This window comes from Triticum urartu, chromosome 2A, assembly GCF_056163025.1.
Source record: "Triticum urartu cultivar PI428250 chromosome 2A, HENAU_Tu73, whole genome shotgun sequence".
In the NCBI taxonomy this organism is placed as follows: domain Eukaryota; kingdom Viridiplantae; phylum Streptophyta; class Magnoliopsida; order Poales; family Poaceae; genus Triticum; species Triticum urartu.
Window position 1 is genome coordinate 251,899,399 of NC_141874.1, and position 23,848 is coordinate 251,923,246.

Below are 23,848 nucleotides of genomic sequence, written 5' to 3' on the forward strand. Positions count from 1 at the left end.
TTTGGGACCCGTGCAAGGTGCTGCGTGGAGAGCTCTTCTGATAGTGAAGACTCCTCCTCGGGCGGGAGTGACGAGGAGGACAGCGGCAGCAACAACGAGGGTAGTAGGCGGCAGGATGACGGGTCCGATTAGGTGTCGGGTGCCGCTCCATGCGGCACCGGCGACCCCATCATCCGCGTCACCGGCTCCCTGAACTTCTCGGGGTCGTCTCCTTGGGCGGCTGGCGTTGGGAGGCTGCGGAAGAGGAAGAGGGCGGGCGGCAAGGCCGTCAAGTCGGAGTACGCGGGCACCGACGCCTTCGACGCGTGCTGACGTCCTACCGCCTCGTCTTCGAGCTTTGCTTCTGGCGCCGCCATCACCATCCAGCCTTTGGACGGCCACCAAGATGTTCTCTTGGTGTCTTCTGCCACTCGTAGCTCGCCTATGCGCTCCTTTTGTCCCTTTCGCCTCCTTGACCTGCCTCCTGAGGAGAGGGACAAGAAAGGGATTACGGGCACCTTATCTCTCTTTAGTTTGTGAGCCTTTGTTGAATTTAAAACTTGTAATCCCGTCATTCATGTTTTTCATTCCCTATGGACTGTACCTAAGTGGAATGTTTTTAATGAAAAAGGGATGCTTACCGGGTCATTTGTTTGCGGGTGGAACCCACGACAAGGAGTAAATCCTTGATATCTTCAAGATAAACATTTCCTTGCCCGACAACAGGCCTTGCCATCTCCCCACTTCACTCGACCTTCCTCACGCCTTTGGCGGAGGCAGGGATGAGGCGGGTTCAGGCTCCTTGTTTCATCCTTTCGCTGCCGCGACTACGACCAAACTTGGCCCCAATAACGAGCCCTAGGGCCTAGAGTTATGGGAGCACGATAGCTTAGGGGAAAACGAGGTTTCACATACCTCAGTCCATAATGGAATGCATGATAAAGGATGAAGAACTTATCTGAAGCTGCAGTCCCCGGCAACCCTGGTTCGCCGTGGGTGAATCTTTGCTCTTGCAGCCCCCGGCAATTCTGGCTTGCCGAGGGCTAGATGCTGGTCTGTTCCTCTTTTTTTCCTCCCCAGGTGGTTTGACATGGATATCCGTGTGTCCTGTGAACCAAATAAGACAAAATAAAGACAAAGAGACACACACTCGACCTCCAAGCTAGGGGTTAGTCGCCGCTAAGCACTATCAACCCTAACCAAGGACAAGACTCGACCTAGCATGCATGCTGTAACTCAGGGCGCCAGCGCTTCATTTACTTATGCTCAGGGTCTGCGCCTGGCTTTGTACAAAGGGTTACATGCGCCATCGGCAATGCTCGTACAAAAGGTGGCTTGCCGGGGGGCCCGGCAAGCCGCGCCTCATGGGTAAAACTTGCGAAGATGCTCAATGTTCCAGGAGTTACTCACTGGAACGGCATCTTCGGTCTCCAGGCGGACTGCGCCGGGCCTGGTGACTCGCATTACCCGATAAGGGCCTTCCCACTTTGGCGTCAACTTGTTGGAATTCTTGGCCAATTGAACGCGCCGAAGAACAAGGTCACCTTCCTCAAAGCTTCGGGCATGAACCTTGCGGCTATGGTAGCGGCGCAAGGCTTGCTGGTAGGACGCTGCTCTCACAGCCACCCGAAGACGATCTTCCTCAAGGAGCGTTGCGTCATCTTGCCGCAATTGCTCTTGCTCAAGCTCGTCATAAGCGAGTACTCGAGGTGACCCGTATATGAGTTCCGTGGGGAGAACTGCTTCTGCTCCGTATACCAGGGCAAAGGGTGTCTGGCCGGTGGCTCGATTTGGTGTCGTTCTGATTGACCAAAGAACCGCCGGCAATTCATCAATCCAGCGCCTGCCACTCTTGTGCAGTCTGTCAAAGGTCTTTGTCCTCAGGCCACGCAGTACTTCAGCATTTGCCCTCTCAGCTTGACCATTGCTTCGTGGGTGAGCAACGGAAGCGAAACAGACCTTGCTACCGAGGTCTTGAATATATTGCACGAAGGTGTGGCTTGTGAACTGCGTGTCGTTGTCGGTGATAACCCTATTGGGTACACCAAAATGGCACACCAGTCCTTTGAAGAACTTGACGGTCGACTGTGCTGTGACCTTCCTCACTGCTTCCACTTCTGGCCACTTTGTGAACTTGTCGATTGCAACGTACAAGTACTCAAAGCCCCCGATAGCGCGGGGGAAAGGGCCCAGTATGTCGAGCCCCCAGACCGAGAAAGGCCAGGAGAGAGGAATGGTTTGAAGGGCTTGAGCTGGCTGATGAAGCTTCTTTGAATGGAACTGACACGCTTCACACCTAGTGACTAGTGTCGTCGCATCCTGGAGGGCGGTGGGCCAGAAGAAGCCTTGTCGAAACGCTTTGCTGGCAAGGGCCCTTGACCCGATTTGGGATCCACATATGCCTCCATGTATCTCCGCCAACAGCCCCAGTCCTTCCTCTCGAGGGATACACTTCAATTTCACGCTATTCCACCTCTTTCTGTATAGGACGTCATCGACGAACTGGTACATAGTAGAGCGACGGGCTACTTTTTCCGCTTCTTCCTGCTCCTCAGGAAGTTCCCCTGTTTGGAGGAATCGGACGGTATGTTGTGCCGACGCTGGAGCCTGGGGCTCGACGGCGAGGACTAAAGGCATTTCCTCCGCTACATGAGCGGCTATCTCGAAGGCAAGAGCTTGATGCTCCGCCGGAGCTAGCCGTCCCGTGGTGGGCTCAGTATCTCTGGCAACATCCTTGTCGGCGGCTTCGGGGAGCTCGGTGGGAAAGTACTTGCCGGGCCCTGATTTCCTCCTATTGTTTTGCTTTGTTGATGGATCAACGGATGGCTGAGTTAGCTGAAGCACAAAGGTACCTGGTTCCATAGGTAGCTTGAGGGCAGCGCGTTTTGACAGGTAATCAGTGATATCATTCTCCGCTCGGGGAACGTATTCTGCCTGTATACCGTCAAAACGCTTTTCCATCTTTCTCACTTCATCGACGTAGGCCTTCATCAACGGGCTCTGGTAATCCTTGTTGACTTGCTTGACGACAAGTTGCGAGTCGCCTCTGACGATGAGTTTCTTGATTCTGAGGTCCGCCGCGATCCTAAGACCGGCAAGCAGCCCTTTGTACTCAGCCATATTGTTTGTTGACACCTCCCTGGGGAAGTGCATCTGGATCACGTACTTGAGGTGCTCTCCGGTGGGTGCGACAAGTAGTACGCCAGCCCCGACGCCCTGTAAGGAGAAAGCTCCATCAAAGTACATGATCCAGTCACAACTTGCCTCTTTGCTGGGGAGAGTAGTCTCTTGGGTTTCTTCGTCAGGTGTGGCGGTCCATTCTGCAATGAACTCCGCCAGGACTCGGCTTTGAATCGTCGAGGTACTCTCAAACTTGAGGCCAAAGCTGGACAGTTCCAGTGCCCACTCTACAATCCTTCCCGTTGCGTCTGGATTGTGCAATATCTGTTGCAGAGGGAGGTGAGTGACGACAGTGATTTCGTGCGCCTGGAAGTAGTGATGCAGCTTCCTCGAGGCCATAAGAAGGTCGAAGAGCAGTTTTTGCACACCGGAGTACCTCGATCTAGCCCCCTGCAGGAGGGAACTAACAAAGTAGACCGGGTGCTGCATCATTTTCTTCTTATGCGGCACTTCAATTGGCTGCGTCATCTCGGCATCGATGGCATCGGGCTCCATCGCTGCTATTACCTCATCATCAATTTCTCTCTGCGCCACTAGTGCGGCGCTGACCACCTGGTTCGTTTCCGCCAGGTACAGCAGCAACAGTTCCTGTGGCCTAGGCGCAACTAGTATTGGCGTAGAGGATAGGTACCTCTTCAAATCTTGCAATGCTGCTTCGGCTTCTGGCGTCCACTCCATCGGGCCCGCCTTTTTCAAAATCTTGAAAAAAGGAAGGGCGCGCTCGGCGGACTTGGAAATGAACCTGCTCATGGCAGCAACGCAACCAGCAAGCCGACGCACATCCTTGACTCGCTTGGGCGCTTCAATCTGCTCTATAGCTTTGATCTTGTCCGGATTGGCCTCTATCCCATGCTGTGACACAAAGAACCCGAGAATCTTGCCAGACGGGACGCCGAAGACGCACTTCTCAGGGTTCAGCTTGAGATTGATCTTGCGTAGGTTTGCAAACGTTTCTTGTAAATCTGATATGAGGGTTGCCTTGTCCTTGGTTTTGACCACTATATCATCCATATAAGCTTCCATATTTCTATGGAGCTGGGGTTCAAAACCAATCTGGACCGCCCTTGCAAACATTGAACCAGCACTCTTCAACCTGAAAGGCATCCGTACAAAGCAATACGTACCACATGGGGTGATGAATGCCGTTTTCTCTTCATCTTCCCTTGTCATGAAGATCTGGTGGTAGCCGGAGTAGGCATCGAGGAATGACAACAGATCACACCCAGCTTTGGAGTCAACAATCTGGTCGATGCGCGGCAACGGGAAGTGGTCTTTGGGACAAGCCTTATTAATATCTGTGTAATCAATACACAGCCTCCACTTCCCATTTGCCTTGCGCACTACCACCGGATTGGCCAACCACGTTGGATGGAGCACTCCTCTTTCCAAACCCGCTGCTTCCAGTTTTCCGGATCTCCTCTGTGATGAACTCTTGTCGTTCCAAAGCTTGCTTTCTGACCTTCCGCTTGACGAGCCGCGCATGAGGACAGACAGCAAGGTGGTGCTCAATCACCTTCATGGGAACACCGGGGATGTCGGATGCTTTCCATGCAAACACATCGACATTCGCCCGTAGGAAGGTGACGAGCGCATCTTCCTATTTGTCATCAAGGGTGGAGCTTATGGTAAAAGCTCCTCCCGTGCCGTCCTCCTTGACAGAAACCTTCTTGGTTCCCGGCAGTGTGGCCCTGGACTTCTTGTTTCTGTCAGCGGAGCTCTCTGGCACGTCCTCGATGGGAGCGCTACACTCCGAAGAGGTGCGCTTGCCGGAGTGGGTGCCCGAGGTCTCACTCGTCTTCTTCTTTTGCCTTCCTGGGGCTCCAGCGGCAGGAGCAAGCGCCTTAGCAGTGGCGGCTGCTGCAACTGCTTGTTGGTAGAGTTGGTCAGCGCAAATTAGCACATCCTTCTTGTTTGATGGGACGGTGATGATCATCACAGGCCCCGACATCTTCAGGGTGTTGTAGGCGTAATGTGACGCTGCCATGAACTTGGCCAGCGCTGGGCGGCCAAGGATCCCGTTGTAAGGCAAGGGGATCTTGGCAACGTCGAACACAATCCTTTCTGTCCTGTAGTTCAGATCACTCCCAAAAGTCATGGGCAACGTGACCTTTCCCTTAGGTTGACTTCTTCCCGGGTTGACCCCCTAAAACGTTCCTGTCTCTTCGAGGTCTTCATCAGGAATCTGCAATTTCTCGATCACGGCAGGCGGGATTAAGTTCAGACCGGCCCCACCATCGACTAGCATCTTTGTCACCTTGAGGTTGTGTATTGTTGGTGAAACCAACAATGGCAAGCACCCGACTGCAGTAGTGCGATCAGGGTGATCCTCAGTGTCAAAAATGATAGGTGTGCTGGACCACTTCAGCGGCCTTTGGGCATCAAACGACGGTTCCGCCGCTGTGATCTCACGCGCCCACTGTTTAAGCTGGCGGTGAGAGGTATGCAGCGAGGTGCCGCCATCGACGCACATGGCCTCTGTAGCTTTCTGAAATCCTTGGTCACTAGACTCATCGTCCTCTTCGTGATCATTGTCTTCTGGCTTTTTTTCACGGCCCAGGGCGGGCCTCTCCCGCTGTTTATCTTTGCCGCGACGGCCTGCCTGGCCGTCACGCTTCTTGTCGGACCCCTCAGCACCGTCCTGGCCTTTCTCCTTGTTTCGCCTCTCATATTCAGCCCTCTGCTTCTCAGCAAGGAGCTCAACCTATCGGCAGTTCTGGAGATCATGGCCTTTGGTGCGATGGATCTTGCAGTATAGCTTGTCGGAGTTTCCTGGCTTCTCGGCAGCCGCCAAAGCCCGGCAGGCGACACATCCGGCAATTTCCTTACCGGGGTCATCTGCTTTGGTTTCCTTGGCAGAGCCGGAGTCGCCAGATCCCTCGACGGCAAGCACAACTTTACCTTTGTGCTTCCTGTTGCGGCGCCGGCCTTTCTTCTTTGGGGCGGCAGTATCCTCATCTGAGGAGTCGGTTTCCACACTGGCATCTTCGCCGGGGTACTTCCTTCCCTCTTCAGCTCGGGCACATCTGTCAGCAAGAACATAGAGTTCTGCCACATCTTTCACCTTGTTCATTGCTAGTTCTTCGCACATCTTGCGGTTACGCACGTTCTGATGGAACGCGCTGATGATGGCGGCAGGGTGAACATCAGGGATATTGTACTGTACCCGGCTGAACCTCTGTATATGCTTGCGCAGACTCTCGCCTCCCTTCTGGGGAATGACATGCAGGTCGCTTGCTTGGCCATGGGCTTGGTGACCTCCAGTAAAGGCGCCCACAAACTCATGGCACAAATCTGACCAGGAGGAAATAGAGTCTACCGGCAAGTCCATCAACCACGACATGGCGTTGGGTTTAAGAGCCAACGGAAAGTAATTCGGAAGCACCTTATCGTCGCGGGCTCCGGCGGCTTGCATCGCGATGGTGTAGATGCTGAGGAACTCAGACGGGTGAGTCTTGCCGCTGTACTTTTTGCCAACGTCAGGTTTGAAGGTGCGGTGAGTGGGCCACTAGAACTGCCACACAGCTCACAGGTAAAAGCCGGACAACCTACCTCGTAAGGTAGGCCTCCAGGGCTCTCTGGGGCCGGGTGGTTCATAGCAGGCCCTGCTCGCCTGTCAGACTGGTGGCGCGCTCCGCGCCGGCGCTCGATAGTGGTTCGAGCGTCTTCATGGGCTCGTTCCCGAAGAACTTGGCGCTGGTCACAGTGGGTCTGCGGGTCAGACGATGCTATGGAGATGGCGTCGCCCGCGACGTCGCGACGAGCCGGCGTCCGCGGTACTGGATGGGGAAGAGGTGAATGCACTGTGGTCGCGGCGCCGCCGGCTTTTCCACCACTGGTCCGTGGGACTCCATCGGAACGTCGACCCGGGAGCCCCACCGGACTTGGTTCGTCTTTGTTGGCCACCGCAACAAGGCTTCGGATAGTGGCTCTCCATTCGTCGAGTTTCCCCGTAGTGGGAGGAAAGTCGAGGAGCAACTACGCGCGCGCCAGGGCCTCTGCTGGCATCGGTGGCGGCAAAACCTGCATGGATCGCGACGCGCTTCAACTTCTGACCATGTCATAAGGAGCTCTATCACGACCCCGCGGTCGCATGCCGTTTTCACCAGCGCCTCGGTGAGTGGGCAGGTCTTCTACGTCTCGGGAGTGTCGCTCGGGGCTCTTCCCGCGGTGACGCCCGGGATCTTCGGCGTGATTACGCCGTTCATCGCGCGCTGCCTGGGAGGAGCGCGCCGTTGACGCCGGCGTGGGAGTCTTGGAGGCCCTTGCATTGCCTTCGGGCGGGGCGGCGATGACCTTGGAAGGCCCCGCTCCACCTGCGAAGGACTTGGCTCCGCCTTTGGATTTGGCGACGTGTGGCCCGTTACCAGGCGCACAAACATCGCCGCCTCCCAAACTCCGGCTGCTGGGATGGTGCTGGTGTTCGCGAGCAGCGCCCGGATTCTTTCTGCGACCGGTCTGCTGCTCGCCCACGTCGGGACGGGCTGCCCGGCTTCCGACTGGCCAACCGCCACCGTCGTCTTCTTCTTGGGCGCCATGATGATGAAGAAACGCCGAACTAACTGCTAAAGCCGATTCTCACAACTGCGCCCCCTACCTGGCATGCCAAAGATGTCGGTGGGAACGACACCTATGGGATCACGAGAATCCCTACTACGGTTAGAGGGGCGCGGGGTCGTGAGAAGAGCAGATCAAGCAGGTAGCACACGGTTCGTTTATCCAGGTTCGGGCCGCAAGGACGCGTAAAACCCTACTCCTGCTTTGGTGGATTGTATATCTGTGTTCTTGAGCTAGCTATGGGGCGTGATGAGCTCCAAAAAGCCGAATCCTCCTCCTGGTCGCCTCGGGCCTCCTTTTATAGAAATAGGGGTGGCCACAGTGGCACACAGGAGGTGGAAAGGGTACAGTGATGCGAGGTTATCCCTCGCATTACATTGCAAGGCGCATTTAATGCGTCTTGCTTAGGTGTCCTTGCTTTATCGGGGACGGGGGAGAGATCTGTCTCGTCCGTCGCCGCTCCTTCTTGTGTCGACACGCGCCCTGGCCAGCGATGCCTGAGATGCCACGTAGGTAGGCAGGCAGATGAGGTGGCGCAGTGGTGGGTCTTCAATAAGATCTGTATGCCGCCACGCAGGTGCCTGCCCAGCTGGTTGGGTTGGCAGCTGCATGCATGCTGTGGTGGAGGTTTAGTCGGCATGGGCCTGATGGTGGCCCTGCGGGTGTCCTCGGCAAGGGCCTTGCTGGGGCCCCGGCAAGGGTTTTGCCGAGGCGTCTGTTGTCATCCCCGGCAAAGCGCTTGCCAGGGGCCTTGTGGTCTTCCTCGGCTGGGATCTTGCCAAGGGTTGTCGTCTCCTTAGTGCGTATCTGATCTTGAATGTCTTCACAAAGATCTGCATGTCCCCACAGGGATGTCTCCCGAATCCTTGCCCTTTGGGGGCAGTGGACTCAAGGGTGATTTGCTCCATAGGCGCGGGACGAGTCGCCGCGGCAAGGGTCTTGCCGGGGCTGCTAGAACTGTCTCCCGGCAAGGATCTTGCCGGGGGAGTCCGCTTCGTCCCCTTTGCTCTTCGTGGTCTTGGCCTTGGCGTCGTTCTAGTTCTCTTGAGCTTCGGTCTTACCCTGGCTCACATCCCTTGCCTTGCTTGGTGTGGTGGTGCCCGTGGCTTAGACTGCCCGTGCACAGTTATAGGGGTACAAAAAGTGTACCCCCCTTTTTGTACACCGACACAACTATGACTCGGATGATGGAGATTGCCACCAAGTATGCCAATGGCGAAGAAGAAGACCGACTCCAGAGTGGTAAGCACAAAGCAGTCGCCCACGAAACCGGAGGAGGAAACTCCAGTTAAAAGCAGAAGCGCAAAGCCGAGCCAGTCGCTCCTGGTGGAGCCTTAGCCGTGACTCAGGGGAAGTTCAAGGGGAAACCTAAAGGACCGTGAAACCCCAAGAAGGTAAAATATCAAGATGGAAATGATGTGCTGGATTTACCATGCCACATTCACACCAAGAACGATGAGGAGGGTAATTTCATTTACCCAAAGCATACCACTTGACAGTGTTGAATCCTAATCCAGCAATTCTGGGAGAAACAACCCAAGGAAAAGGAGAAGGAAGCAGACAAAGTTGAGGATGAGGAGGAGGACGATGATGGTTACCCCCACGTCAATTCCACTCTGATGATTTTTGCTAATGTTGAGAGTAAGAGTCGACTGAAAGTCATCAACAGAGAAGTAAACATGGTTGCCCCGATGACACCCAGTTATTTGAAGTGGTCTTAGACTGCCATTACATTCGACCAGTCCGATCACCCAGCGCACATAGCCACCCCTGGGAGGCAAGCGTTGGTGGTCGACCCAGTGGTCGAAGGCACCCGATTGACTAAGGTTCTGATGGATGGTGGCAGTGGCCTGAATATACTATATGCGGAGACGTTGAAAGGAATGGGCATTCTGATGTCCAGACTCAGTGAACGCAATATGAGTTTCCATGGAGTCATTCCAGGAAAGAAGGCTGCATCACTCGGCCAGATTGCTCTCGACGTGGTTTTCGGTGATTCCAAGAATTACCGCAAAGAAAAGTTGACATTTGAAGTTGTGGATTTCCAGAGTGCTTATCATGCTATTCTGGGTAGGCCAGCTTATGCACGTTTTATGGCTCGACCATGCTATGTGTACCTCAAACCGAAGATGCCTGGTCCTAAGGGCGTGATCACTATCGCTGGCAATAGAAAGAAGGCAGAAGAATGCTTCCAGAAGGGCTCGAAGATCGCCGATGTGCAGATGGCAGTAGTGGAATTGCAGGAATATCAGAAAAATGCAGATCCGAGTGATTTGCTGCGAGCTAAGAAGCCTGCCACAGATTCAGCATTTCAGTCGTCCGGTGAAATGAAACCGATTCATGTTCACCCAATTGATCACAATGCTGCTCCGACCCACATTTAAACAACACTCGACTCCAAATAGGAAGAACCACTCATCCAGTTCCTCCATGAGAACTGGGACATCTTTGCATGGAAACCTTCTGACATGCCAGGTGTTCCCAAGGGACTGGCTAAGCATCGTTTGCGAGTCGACCCAAAAGTGAAACCAGTCAAAGGACATCTTCGATGGTCCGCCCTACAGAAGAGGAAGGCAATCGGTGAAGAAGTGGCTCGGCTTCTGGCAGCTGAGTTTATCCGAGAGATTTACCACTCCAAGTGGTTAGCTAATGTTTTCATGGTCCCAAAGAAGGACGATTCACTTCGCATGTGCATCGACTTCAAACATATCAATCGGGTCTGCCCGAAAGATCACTTTCCTCTCCCTCGCATCGACCAAATAGTCGACTCAACTGCGGGGTGCGAGCGTTTGTCCTTTCTAGACGCTTATTCCGGGTACCATCAGATCCGTCTGTATGGACCCGATGAGATAAAAACAGCTTTCATCACCCCATTTGGATTCTTCTGTTATGTCACTATGCCATTCGGTTTGAAGAACGCTGGAGCCACATTCATGCGGATGATTCAGAAGTGCCTGCTCACTCAGATCAGTCAGAATTTGGAAGCATACATGGATGACATTGTGGTCAAGTCACGTAAAGGTTCCGACCTACTGGCTGACCTTGCTGAAACCTTTGCCAACCTCAGAAGTTATAATATCAAGCTTAATCTATCAAAGTGCACGTTTGGAGTTCCGGGCAGAAAATTACTCGGTTTTCTCGTTTCCGAACAAGGGATCGACGCTAACCCAGAGAAAGTGGGTGCCATACTCCGGATGAAACGCCCTGTGTGTGTGCATGATGTCTGGAAGCTTACTAGTTGTTTGGCCACCCTAAGTCGATTCATTTCTCGCCTCGGTGAAAAGGCACTGCCTCTTTACCGACTGATAAAGAAGTCAGATAAGTTCGAGTGGACTCCTGAAGCTGATGCAGCATTTGCAGAGCTTAAAGCCCTGCTTTCCACCCAGCCGGTGCTTGCTGCCCCAATCAGCAAAGAGCTTTTACTGCTTTACATTACAGCCACTGGACAAGTCATCAGTACAGTACTTACGGTCGAGCGGGAAGAAGAAGGAAAAGCCACATGCGACATATAGCAAGACTGATGAATATATATCATCTACTACGACATATAGCAAGACTGATGAATATAGAAGGACGACGACAGTGGATAATAATTTTCTTACATAATTAGGAAGAGAATTAAAAAAAGCCACATGCGGCTATGCCTGAAATACACAAGGGCAAAAGAAGAAGGAAGACAACGACCTGGCTCGCTGATCTCTACATTCTTGATGCATTGCTGCAGGCCGCGGGAACTAGTCTCCGCAGCGACCGGCGATGAGCTCTGTCGTGTCCTCAAGACGCCGCATAAGAGCATCCACGGATTCCTCCACCAGGCTTTGGTGCTCGATGGGGAGCATGTCATTCTCATGAAGAAGTTTCTTGACGATGACACCGGTCGTCTTCAACAAGGCACTGGTCTCCTCCTGTTGCTCTACACTTCGGAGATCTTCGCCCTCAGCAGGTCTCGCTCGGCCCGGAGTCTCTCATTGCCCTCCCTTAGTTGCCGGATGACGCCGCTAGCCTATTCAAACAAGGCTTTCATGTCGTCTTGCAACCTTGCCCAGCCGGAGATCTAATCCATCTGGCTATGGACGATCGCATGCATGCACGTCATCGCCTGCCCGCGAGACATTTTCCTAGGCCGCCACGGGACATCTCTGCCGCATTCACGGCATGGCGGGACATCTCTGCTGCTTTCGTGGCACGGCCGGAGCTGTCTGCTGCATCAACGGTGCGGCGGGACCTCCGTGCTGCTTCGGTGGCGCGGCAGGACCTCTGTGTTGCTACTTCCACGTGGCGGGACATGTCGGCTGCTTTCAAGAGAAGGCGGGACATCTCTCATGCTTCCGCTTCCATGCTTGCCTCTCCCTGGTGGTAATCTCTTGACTCAGAACACACGCTGGCCATGGCAGACGCAAGGGAAGGATGTTGAATGACTTTTTTGTTTTTGTGGATGAGGAGTTGAGGAGGAATGTGCAGTCAGCTTGGCATAGTAGTGTTTATAACTGAGTACTAATAAGCTCCTAAGTGGGAATCCGTTTACTCCCTCCGTCTAGGTGTGTAAGTCAGCCTATGAAAACCAAATAATCCCAAAACACTTAGGCGCGGTGCATTAACTTCTACCTCGTTCCTTGTTTGTTGACATATCAACCAATAAGAGATGTGGGTGTGCATGCTTTTAATGACTTGAGACTACCAAACATGACATGAAGTGGTTAGTTCATTGCAAGCAATGCTATTAATTAGCAAATAAACATTATGTTCTCTCATTTTCCCCTACTCCTTGGTCACGGTGAATAACCTAAGATGATGATGGAGGGAGTAGGTTGTGATCGGTGTGAACAGTTTTGCAATTAAATATAGCGTGGTAGTAGCAGTAATTTGGAATGTGACGAGACGCGCTCAAAATTGATTGACAGTTCTAGTTTCGAAGTGCGGCACTATTCCCGGATGGCGTAACGTGGGCACGTGTTCTCGCCCGTGGTGTAGCATATTCCATGGTACTAGTTCTTTTTCTACTGGTATGTACGTGCAATAACTGGCACCATCGGATACATATCTTACGCTTATTGGGGAGTTCGACAGGAATAGCCTCGTAGCGAGCTATAGACTAGTATTTTTTCAGACGCATTACACCTATCTCTCGGGACTTCTCACACGCACCATCTCTAGCTCCCTAGGTCGATGCCAACCACATACACTTGTACTCTGAGTTTAGTATGTTATATAGGAAGAGAAGAGGTGCAGACACGCACTCGTCCTCTCTCACACACACATCTGTAGCTACGAATTGTAGTGTTCTCAACCATCCGATTGGCTCTATCATAGGTTTCACGTTGTTCCTTGACCTTGAGATTGAGAAGTTTAAAACACGGAGGCTCAGATGGAGGCGCGAGGTTTTGGTTAATGTGCAGGCCGCACACAACACCAACACGACACGAGCTTCGTCTGCCTCGTGCACATGCAGTCGGGTAAGTTGGCCAAGTATAGACACAACCAGGCCCTCCTTGGTATCCATGCCTTGACTTAGGCTGGTCATAGTGAAGAGTAACATACACTAGTCTATATTACTACCTTCATAGTGGGACATAATATGTGATAACATGGTACTAGATGTCTTCATTTATTACTTTGTAGACTCATTTTGCATTGGAAAGCGCTATGTGATGATAACATATTATGTTACTCTATTTACCTCTCCTCATTAATTACTTGCCACCTCATCATTTTTGCTTATGTGGCATCTATGTTACTACCTATGTTACTCCCACTATGACCAGCCTTATGCGCAGAGAAATTACGATCGGAGGGAGTACTACTAGTAGTACTACTACTTTGATGTGTCGCGTCAACTCGCACAAGTAGTACTACTACTTTGATGTGTCGCGTCAACTCGCACAAGTATGCACCACTTCCTGAACAAACAAGCATATAAGCTGTTATACTTACTTCTTATAAGCTGTTATACTTCTTACCCAAAGGAAATTTATATCCAACAGACACAAAATATCTGTTTGACTGTTGAAAATTACATTAACTGTTGATCTGATGTCGAAATAATTGCTGCATCACCACCAAAGCCCACCATCTCTTAAGCTAAAGTAGACCGATCTAACCCCTATATTAGCATATTACTAAGATAAACAGAAGGCATTGCAGAATCATTTAGTACGTGAGCTTGACAATCTAAATGTGGAGGTACACTAGCTTAGCCCCGGCCAGCAGCTTGGGCGGAACTGTGAATAAGGTCAGCTCGTGCACGGCAACGTCGCCGGGATCCTTGCTGCTTGTCACCTCCATTTCCACCTTGACAGTGTCGGTCCTGCCTTTGGGCTCCCCCGACGGGCCGTTCGCCCATAGCTTGGCCACGTAGTGCGGCAGTGGGGACGACCCCGCTCTGATGCAGACGACCGACACAGCAATAGGAGCGCCGATGTCGAGCACGCCGCCAACCAATAAAAACGCGCGGCCGTCCTGCTCCGCGAACAGCAAGAGCCGTGGCTCCGACAGTGGCAGTTGCAACTGGAGCACCTTGCCGTACTGGATCCTGTGCACGGGCATGAGATGCACGGTGCTGATGTGGCGGGAGAGCGCCAGCAGTGGGCCTTCGTAGCTGCAGATGGGCACGGGGCATTTGCAGGGCGCGAGCGGACACATGCTCTGGTGATCGGCGAGCTTGTGGTATGTGACGTAGAGGCCACAGCCTTCGTGCGGGCACTCCACCCTCACCAAGGAGAGGACGGCATCCACCATCGTGCTCCGCACGTCGAAGCTACCGCCGCGCTCACACTTCTGGCACTGCCGCTGGTTCTCGGGGCGCTCGACGCGGTAGTCCGAGCAGGCCAGGTGCCCTCCCTTGCACTACACAAATCAATCGAACAACACATCAATCAAGAAACCTGCACCTTGGTCGATCAGCCGAACGGACGAGGTGTATTCAAACCTCATACACTGGAGGCTTCAAGGGGCGGACGCACAAGGGGTAGTGGGAGCAAGGTGAGGTCCATCGAGACCATAGATAGCTCCATTGTTGGGTCATGTTCCGTCTACATGATCTCGCCCTCCTCGTGCTCAACCATCTCTCGCTTTATTAGGGCTGGGGCATTACAAAGCTTTACCGTCACATATTCATACTACTTCAAGGTGCATTAAATCAACACATGCAAGTATCAAAAGGAGAGTCACAACATGCATGCATGCGTTGTAATTAAAGCACGATAAACGCAAATTATTGAAATATATCAAGTGCAGTGCTTTGATGTGTCGCGTCAACTCGTACAAGACCGAGAAGTTTGATTACCACAATGCCCTCTCCCTCGCGGACTAAGCTCTGGTGCCTTAACCGCACCTGCCTTTGGCTACATGACAGCTGAGCCACACACCTGTTGGGCCCACCTGTCACACACGCAAAGGCATGAGCATGGTGGCAGGCAAGACTAGGAGAAGCTTTCGTTCGCTAGACGCTTGTAACACCCTCGATGCGGTTATATCTCCCACGTGTCGAAGCACGACTTAGAGGCATAACCGCATTGAAAGCAATATCACAAGTGAGGTAATCTTCACACAACCCATGTAATACATAAGGGAAAGAGATACATAGTTGGCTTACAATCGCCACTTCACACAATTACATGAATAAAGCATTACATCATCCAAATACAATCAAGATTCGACTACGGAACCAAAATAAAAGAAGACTACCCCAAATGCTACACAGATCCCCGATCGATCCCAACTGGGCTCCGCTACTGATCAACTGAAAAACGGAACAACATAATGGACAAGGTCTTCATCGAGCTCCTCCTTGAGCTAGGTTGCGTCACCTGCATGGTATCATCGGCACCTGCAAGCTGGTTTTGGAAGTATCTGTGAGTCACGGGGACTCAGCAATCTCACACCCTCGCGATCAAGACTATTTAAGCTTATAGGAAGGGTAAAAGGTATGAGGTGGAGCTGCAGCAAGCGACTAGCATATATGGTGGCTACCATATGCAAAAGAGAGCGAGAAGAGAAGGCAAAAGCATGGTTGAGAATCTATGATCAAGAAGTGATCCTAGAACTACCTACGTCAAGCATTACTCCAACACCGTGTTCACTTCCCGGACCCCGCCGAGAAGAGACCATCACGACTGCCCGGGTCGGGTCCGGGACAGCTTTCGGACGCGCGCGCGAGGAAGTCCGCGGGCTGAAGAGAGAGCTTCGGCTAGGCCTGGCGGTAGGTAGTGGACTGTGCAGAAGTCCTTAGGCTGAGAGAAGAGAAGAGAGAGAGGCCCGGCGACTGTTTCCGGAGACCGAAAACGTCCGACGATAGACCGGCTATAGTTTAACGTTTGGGCTATCAAATGAACCCCGAATGCGATGGAACTTGGCAGGCGACCTACTAACACTATAACACCACCTCATGCCAACTTTCAACCCATTCCGAGAACATTTTCCGGCCACTTATAAAAATACTATTTCGGACATGTCGCGGGCGCGTGCAAGTGTGGTTGGGCTCAGAACGGACAACAGAGAGAACTCGGAGAACCCGGACGAATGCAAGTTTTAAAACATGATGATGCAATGCACATGATGACATGATAAGATGCAACACGCAAGCAAATGACATGACAACGACATCGAATAACTGGAAGACACCTGGCACATTGGTCTCGGGGCGTTACAACACTCTCCCTCCCGCACGCGGTGGACATGCAGCAGTTCAATCGGTGTCAGATGGCCAGAAGCATACTGTAGTACTCCTCCACTTTAGTAGTACTCCATCATTGTTCGAATTCCCGAAGAGGCGAAGAGCCAAGCACAGCCCGGACGCTCGTGTGGCAGTTTCATGTGTAGAGTACCGTGCCTGTAAGCTTAAAATCGTTGGGGTCGGCTCCATGCTTTTTTTGATTAAAATAATCTTCTGGCCCTACTTGTCATCCTGGCGATTGTAGTTTGCACGCTCATCTGGTCAAGACAGGAATATTTTTTTTAATTTGTGGTCGGGTAAATGTTAGAGGTTGCAGCAAATGGAGTATTGTACACTATGGGTCTTTCAGCCAAGTTTATAGGCAACCATGTGGGGCCAGTGCTATGATGTGTCACATCAACTCGTACAACGAGCAGAAGCTTCATTTTACTAATACATGCCTTCTCCCTCACCCATGCACGTGGTGGCTCGCAGACGAGCACAAGCTTTTTCTTATAGTACTACAACAAGCTATCCCTCCCATTCGCGGTGGACGGACATGCAGCAGTGGATTCGATACTGTAGAAGCAGCAGTAGTAAAATCATTGTTTGTCTTCTTGAAGAGGCAAAGAGCCAAGCACAACCCAAACATGGAAGTTGTGAACCTTGGAGAACGCATATAGAAAGCCTCTAGCATGAGACAAAATTGCTATTTGAGCCCACTATTGTAGTACTCGCTAGTATAGCCCTGTAACCAGAAATGAGTATTTGTCTTTCTAGAGATTTCAACAAGTGACTAGACTACACCGAGACGGAGTACATATGGTCCAAAATACGTAAATAAATACGTAGTTCTCTCATTTTCCTCTCCGCCTTTGTCGCGGTGCACAATATTGAGTATACGAGTACTATCATCTTGAAATTTACGAAGTCACCATAGGCACCTCATCGTCGACGGGAACGTCCCCTAACACACGATAGACGCGAGCGACAGTCACCTCCATAGGTGCTTGAATGCCATTGCAAAGGAGGGAGAGGGTAGCGATTCCCGAGACATTGAACGGTCAATGATGCATCCTCAATTACATGTAGTGGGAATTAATTGGAGAAGCAGAATAGAGCTAGCATGATGTGAATGCAACAGGGTTTGGATTCTCATATAAAGGTGCCCCACCACTCCAATCCATCTACTCCTAGTCTCTGCGCAACACTGCTCACTCCAATCCAAGACCAAGTGACTAGAAGCCACAAGCACCTATGGAGGCGATGGACGCGAGTGGCAGTCGGCTATGCCAAATCATCCAAGGCACCGGCCTGCGGCCCCGTATCGCGTAGCGTTTCCAGACGATGCTGGCGACCGCCGGCGTCGTAGCCCTCGCAGACGCTGGCTTCACCTCTCGCATGGCCGACATGATGGTCAACTCCATCTGCAAGTTCACAACCATGAAGAAGCATGCGGATGACCTTGCCGTACTGCTCCAGCTCGCACTCCCAGGCTCCTCATTGCCTGCCACCCTCATTGGCCTCCATGGTGACAAACTCTTTCAAGCCCTAGTGGCCCTGCAAGTGCCGTAGGTCACGACAAAGAATGTGCACCTCGAGGCCGCGCTCACTGTGCGGCGCCTCGCCATGCAAGAAACCGTCGACCTGGACATCCACGTCTACGAGGAAATCATCTACATAGGCCACTACAAGGCTAGTGATACGTCTCCAACGTATCTATAATTTTTGATTGCTTCATGCTATATTATCTTCTGTTTTGGATGTTTATAGGCTTTATTATACACTTTTATATTATTTTTGGGACTAACCTATTAACCCAGAGCCCAATGCCAGTTTCTGTTTTTTCCTTGTTTTAGAGTATCGCATAAAAGGAAAATCAAACGGAGTCCAATTGACCCGAAACTTCACGGAACTTATTTTTGGAAGAAAAGCAACCCGGGAAACTTAGAGTCCACATCAAGGAAGCTTCGAGGAAGCCATGTGGTAGGGGGTGCGCCCACCCCCCTGGGCGTGCCCTCCACCCTCGTGGGCCCCCCTGACGTACTTCTTCCTCCTATATATCCCCATATACCCTAAAATGATCAGGGAGCACAATAGATCGGGAGTTCCACCGCCAGAAGCCTCTGTAGCCATGGAAAACCAATCTAGACCCATTCCGGCACCCTGCCAGAGTGGGGTAATCCCTCTCCGGTTGCCATCTTCATCATCCCAGTGCTCTCCATGACGAGGAGGGAGTAGTTCTCCCTCGGGGCTGAGGGTATGTACTAGTAGCTATGTGTTTGATCTCTCTCTCTCTCTCATGTTCTTGATTTGGCACGATCTTGATGTATCGCGAGCTTTGCTATTATAGTTGGATCTTATGTTTCTCCTCCCCCTCTACTCTCTTGTAACGGATTGAGTTTCCCCTTTGAAGTTATCTTTTCGGATTGAGTCTTTAAAGATTTGAGAACACTTGATGTATGTCTTGCCGTGCATATCTGTGGTGACAATGGGATATCACGTGATTCACTTGATGTATGTTTTGGTGACCAACTTGCGGGTTCCACCCATGAACCTATGCATATGGGTTGGCACACGTTTTCGTCGTGATTCTCCGTTAGAAACTTTGGGGCACTCTTTGAGGTTCTATGTGTTGGTTGAATAGATGAATCTGAGATTGTGTGATGCATATCGTATAATCATACCCACGGATACTTGAGGTGACATTGGAGTATCTAGGTGACATTAGGGTTTTGGTTGATTTGTGTCTTAAGGTGTTATTCTAGTACGAACTCTAGGGCTGTTTGTGACACTTATAGGAATGGCCCAACGGATTGATTGGAAAGAATAACTTTGAGGTGGTTTCGTACCCTACGATAATCTCTTCGTTTGTTCTCTGCTATTAGTGAATTTGGAGTGACTCTTTCTTGCATGTTGAGGGATAGTTGTGTGATCCAATTATGTTATTATTGTTGAGAGGACTTGCACTAGTGAAAGTATGAACCCTAGGCCTTGTTTCCTAGCATTGCAATACCGTTTGTGCTCACTTTTATCATTAGTTACCTTGCTGTTTTTATATTTTCAGATTACAAAAACCTTTATCTACTATCCATATACCACTGGTATCACCATCTCTTCACTGAACTAGTGCACCTATACAATTTACCATTGTATTGGGTGTGTTGGGGACACAAGAGACTCTTTGTTATTTGGTTGCAGGGTTGCTTGAGAGAGACCATCTTCATCCTACGCCTCCTAGGATTGATAAACCTTAGGTCATCCATTTGAGGGATATTTGCTACTGCCCTACAAACCTCTGCAATTGGAGGCCCAACAACGTCTACAAGAAGAAGGTTGTGTAGTAGACATCAAGCTCTTTTCTGGCGCCGTTGCCGGGGAGGTTAGTGCTTGAAGGTATATCTTTAGATCTTGCAATCGAGTCTTTTAGTTTCTTGTTTTATCACTAGTTTAGTTTATAAAATAAAATTTAAAAAATGGAATTAAGTTTGCCTCATACGCTTCATCTTTTTAATATCTTTCGTGAGTATGATGGAAAAGAAAATTGTGCCAAAGTGTTAGAAGAAGAATGCACTAGAATGTTTGGCACTAAATATTTGAATGATGAGCATGATTGCAATGTTGTTAGTATGAATTCCTTGAATATCCATGGCGCTAATGATATGCAAAGCCACAAGCTTGGGGAAGCTATGTTTGATGAAGATTATATTTTTTGTCCCCCAAGTCTTAATGAGAAAATTTATTATGATGAAAGCATGCCTCCTATCTATGATGATTATTGTGATGACACGTATGCTTTAAAGAATAATGGTAACAATGAAACTTGTCATCTTGATTTCAATTTTCAATCCCATGATAGTTATTTCGTTGAGTTTGCCCCCACTACTATTGATGAGAAGAAATTTGCTTATGTGGAGAGTAGTAAATTTTCTATGCTTGTAGATCATGAAAAGAATGCTCTATGTGAAGGTTATATTGTTGAATTCATTCATGATGCTACTGAAAATTATTATGAGGGAGGAATATATGCTTGTAGGAATTGCAATAATACCAAGTTTCCTCTCTATGTGCTTAAAATCTTGAAGTTTTGCTTGCTTTACCTTCCTATGCTAATTGATTATTGTTTCCATAAGTTGTTTTCTCACAAAATCCCTATGCATAGGAAGTGGGTTAGACTTAAATGTGCTAGTCATATTCTTCATGATGCTCTCTTTATGTTTCAATTCTTATCTTTTATGTGAGCATCATTGAAATCATCATGCCTAGCTAGGGGCGTTAAACGACAGCGCTTGTTGGGAGGCAACCCAACTTTATTTTTGTTCCTTGCTTTTTGTTCCTCTAGCCTCTGTTTATATGTGGTTTTATGCTTTTAATTAGTGTTTGTGCCAAGTAGAACCTTTGGGAAGACTTGGGGAAAGTCTTTGCGATCATGCTGTAAAAAACAGAAACTTTAGCGCTCATGACAATTTCTGCCAGTTTTTATTGGAGAGTGCTATTGAGTTAATTCTTTTTGCAGATGATTAATAGACAAATTACTCAGGTCCACCAATTTATTTTAGAATTTTATGAGTTCTAGAAGATTATGTTTGATACAGATTACTACAGACTGTTCTGTTTTTGACATATTCTGTTTTTCGTGTGTTGTTTGCTTATTTTGATAAATCTATGAGTAGTATCGGAGGGTATGAACCATAGAGAAGTCGGGATAAAGTATATATTACACCAATATGAATTTATAATGAGTTCATTACAGTACCTAAGTGGTGATTTATTTTCTTATACTAACGGAGCTTACGATTTTTCTGTTAAGTTTTGTGTTGTGAAGTTTTCAAGTTTTGGGTAAAGATTCGATGGACTATGGAATAAGGAGTGGAAAGAGCCTAATCTTGGGGATGCCCAACTCACCCCAAGGTAATATTAAAGGACAACCAAGAGCCTAAGCTTGGGGATGCCCCGGAAGGCATACCCTCTTTCGTCTTCATTCATCGGTAACTTTACTTGGAGCTATATTTTTATTCGCCACATGATATGTGTTTTGCTTGGAGCGTCATTCTATTTGATTTAGTTTTGCTTGCTGTTTGAATAAAATACCAAGATCTGAAATTCTTAAATGTTAGAGAGTCTTCACATAGTTGCATAATTATTCGACTACTCATTGAGCTTCACTTATATCTTTCGGAGTAGTTTGTCATTTGCTCTAGTACTTCACTTATATCTTTTTAGAGCACGGTGGTGGTTTTATTTTGAAGAAATAGATGAACTCTCATGCTTCGCTTATATTATTTTGAGAGTCTTTAGAACAGCATGGTAGTTTGCTTTGGTTATGAAACTAGTCCTAATATGATGGGCATCCAAGAGGGATATAATAAAAACTTTCATATAAGTGCATTGAATACTAAGAGAAGTTTGATACTTGATGATTGTTTTGAGATATGGAGATAGTGATATCAAAGTTGTGATAGTTGAGTAGTTGTGAATTTGAGGAATACTTGTGTTGAAGTTTGCAAGTCCCGTAGCATGCATGTATGGTAAACGTTGTGTAACAAATTTGAAACATGAGGTGTTATTTGATTGTCTTCCTTATGAGTGGCGGTCGGGGACGAGCGATGGGCTTTTCCTACCAATATATCCCCCTAGGAGCATGTGCGTAGTACTTGGTTTTTGATGACTTATAGATTTTTGCAATAAGTATGTGAGTTCTTTATGACTAATGTTGAGTCCATGGATTATACGCACTCTTACCCTTCCATCATTGCTAGCCTCTTCGGTACCGTGCATTGCCCTTTCTCACATTGAGAGTTGGTGCAAACTTCGCCGGTGCATCCAAACCCCGTGATATGATACGCTCTATCACACATAAACCTCCTTATATCTTCCTCAAAACAGCCACCATACCTACCTATTATGGCATTTCCATGGACATTCCAAGATATATTGCCATGCAACTTTCCACCATTCCGTTTATCATGACACATTCATCATTGTCATATTGCTTAGCATGATCATGTAGTTGACATAGTATTTGTGGAAAAGCCACCGTTCATAATTATTTCATACATGTCACTCTTGGTTCATTGCATATCCCGGTACACCGCCGGAGGCATTCATATAGAGTCATATCTTGTTCTAGTATCGAGTTATAATCTTTGAGTTGTAAATAAATAGAAGTGTGATGATCATCATTCATAGAGCATTGTCCCAAAAAAAGGCAAAAAAGAAAAAAAAGCCAAATAAAAAAGAAAGGCCAAATAAAAAAAGAAAGGACAAATAAAAAATAAAATAAATAAATAAAAGGGACAATGCTACTATCCTTTTTCCACACTTGTGCTTCAAAGTAGCACCATGATCTTCATGATAGAGAGTCTCTTGTTTTGTCACTTTCATATACTAGTGGGAAATTTTCATTATAGAACTTGGCTTGTATATTCCAACAATGGGCCTCCTCAAGTGCCCTGGGTCTTCGTGAGCAAGCAAGTTGGATGCACACCCACTTAGTTTCTTTTGTTGAGATTTCATACATTTATAGCTCTAGTGCATCCGTTGCATGGCAATCCCTACTCCTTGCATTAACATCAATCGATGGGCATCTCCATAGATCATTGATTAGCCTCATTGATGTGACACTTTCTCCTTCTTGTCTTCTCCACATAACCCCCATTATCATATTCTATTCCACCCATAGTGCTATATCCATGGCTCGCGCTCATGTATTGTGTGAAAGTTTATAGGTTTGAGATTACTAAAGTATGAAACAATTGCTTGGCTTGTCATCCAGGTTGTGCATGATGAGAGCATTCTTGTGTGACAAAAATGGAGCATGACTAAACTATATGATTTTGTAGGGATGAACTCTCTTTGGCCATGTTATTTTGAGAGGACATGATTTCTTAGTTAGTATGCTTGAAGTATTATTATTTTTATGTCAATATGAACTTTTATCTTGAATCTTTGGGACCTGAATATTCATATAAAAATTAAAAAAGAATTACATTGAAATTATGCCAAGTAGCACTCCTCATCAAAAATTCCGTTTTTATCATTTACCTACTCGAGGAGGAGCAGGAATTAAGCTTGGGGATGCTGATACGTCTCAAACGTATCTATAATTTTTGATTGCTCCATGCTATATTATCTTCTGTTTTGGATGTTTATGGGCTTTATTATACACTTTTATATTATTTTTGGGACTAACCTATTAACCCAGAGCCCAGTGCCAGTTTCTGTTTTTTTCCTTGTTTTAGAGTATCGCAGAAAAGGAAAATCAAACGGAGTCCAATTGATCTGAAACTTCACGGAACTTACTTTTGGAAGAAAAGCAACCCGGGAGACTTGGAGTCCATGTCAAGCAAGCTTCGAGGAAGCCACGAGGTAGGAGGGCGCGCCCTCCACCCTCGTGGGCCCCTCGTGGCCCCCCTGACGTACTTCTTCCTCCTATATATCCCCATATACCCTAAAACGATCGGGGAGCACAATAGATCGGGAGTT

General features: G+C 48.9%; 1 protein-coding gene across 1 annotated transcript; it reads right to left on the bottom strand.

Annotated features, from left to right (window-relative positions):
• Positions 1-13,881: 13,881 nt before the first annotated feature.
• Positions 13,882-14,702, bottom strand: LOC147984725 (E3 ubiquitin-protein ligase SINA-like 10). Its single transcript, XM_087541229.1, has 2 exons — positions 14,646-14,702; positions 13,882-14,556 (listed from the first exon to the last, which is right to left on the bottom strand). Exons 1-2 carry the CDS (start codon positions 14,700-14,702, stop codon positions 13,882-13,884), a joined length of 732 nt encoding a protein of 243 aa, XP_087397355.1.
• Between the last annotated feature and the right edge of the window lie 9,146 nt (positions 14,703-23,848).

Coding starts and splice junctions, on each gene's coding strand:
- LOC147984725 (XM_087541229.1), bottom strand. CDS start 14,702: ATGGACCTCACCTTGCTCCCACTACCCCTTGTGCGTCCGCCCCTTGAA. Junction 14,557..14,645: donor CGCCCCTTGAAGCCTCCAGT/GTATGAGGTTTG, acceptor TGATTTGTGTAG/TGCAAGGGAGGGCACCTGGC.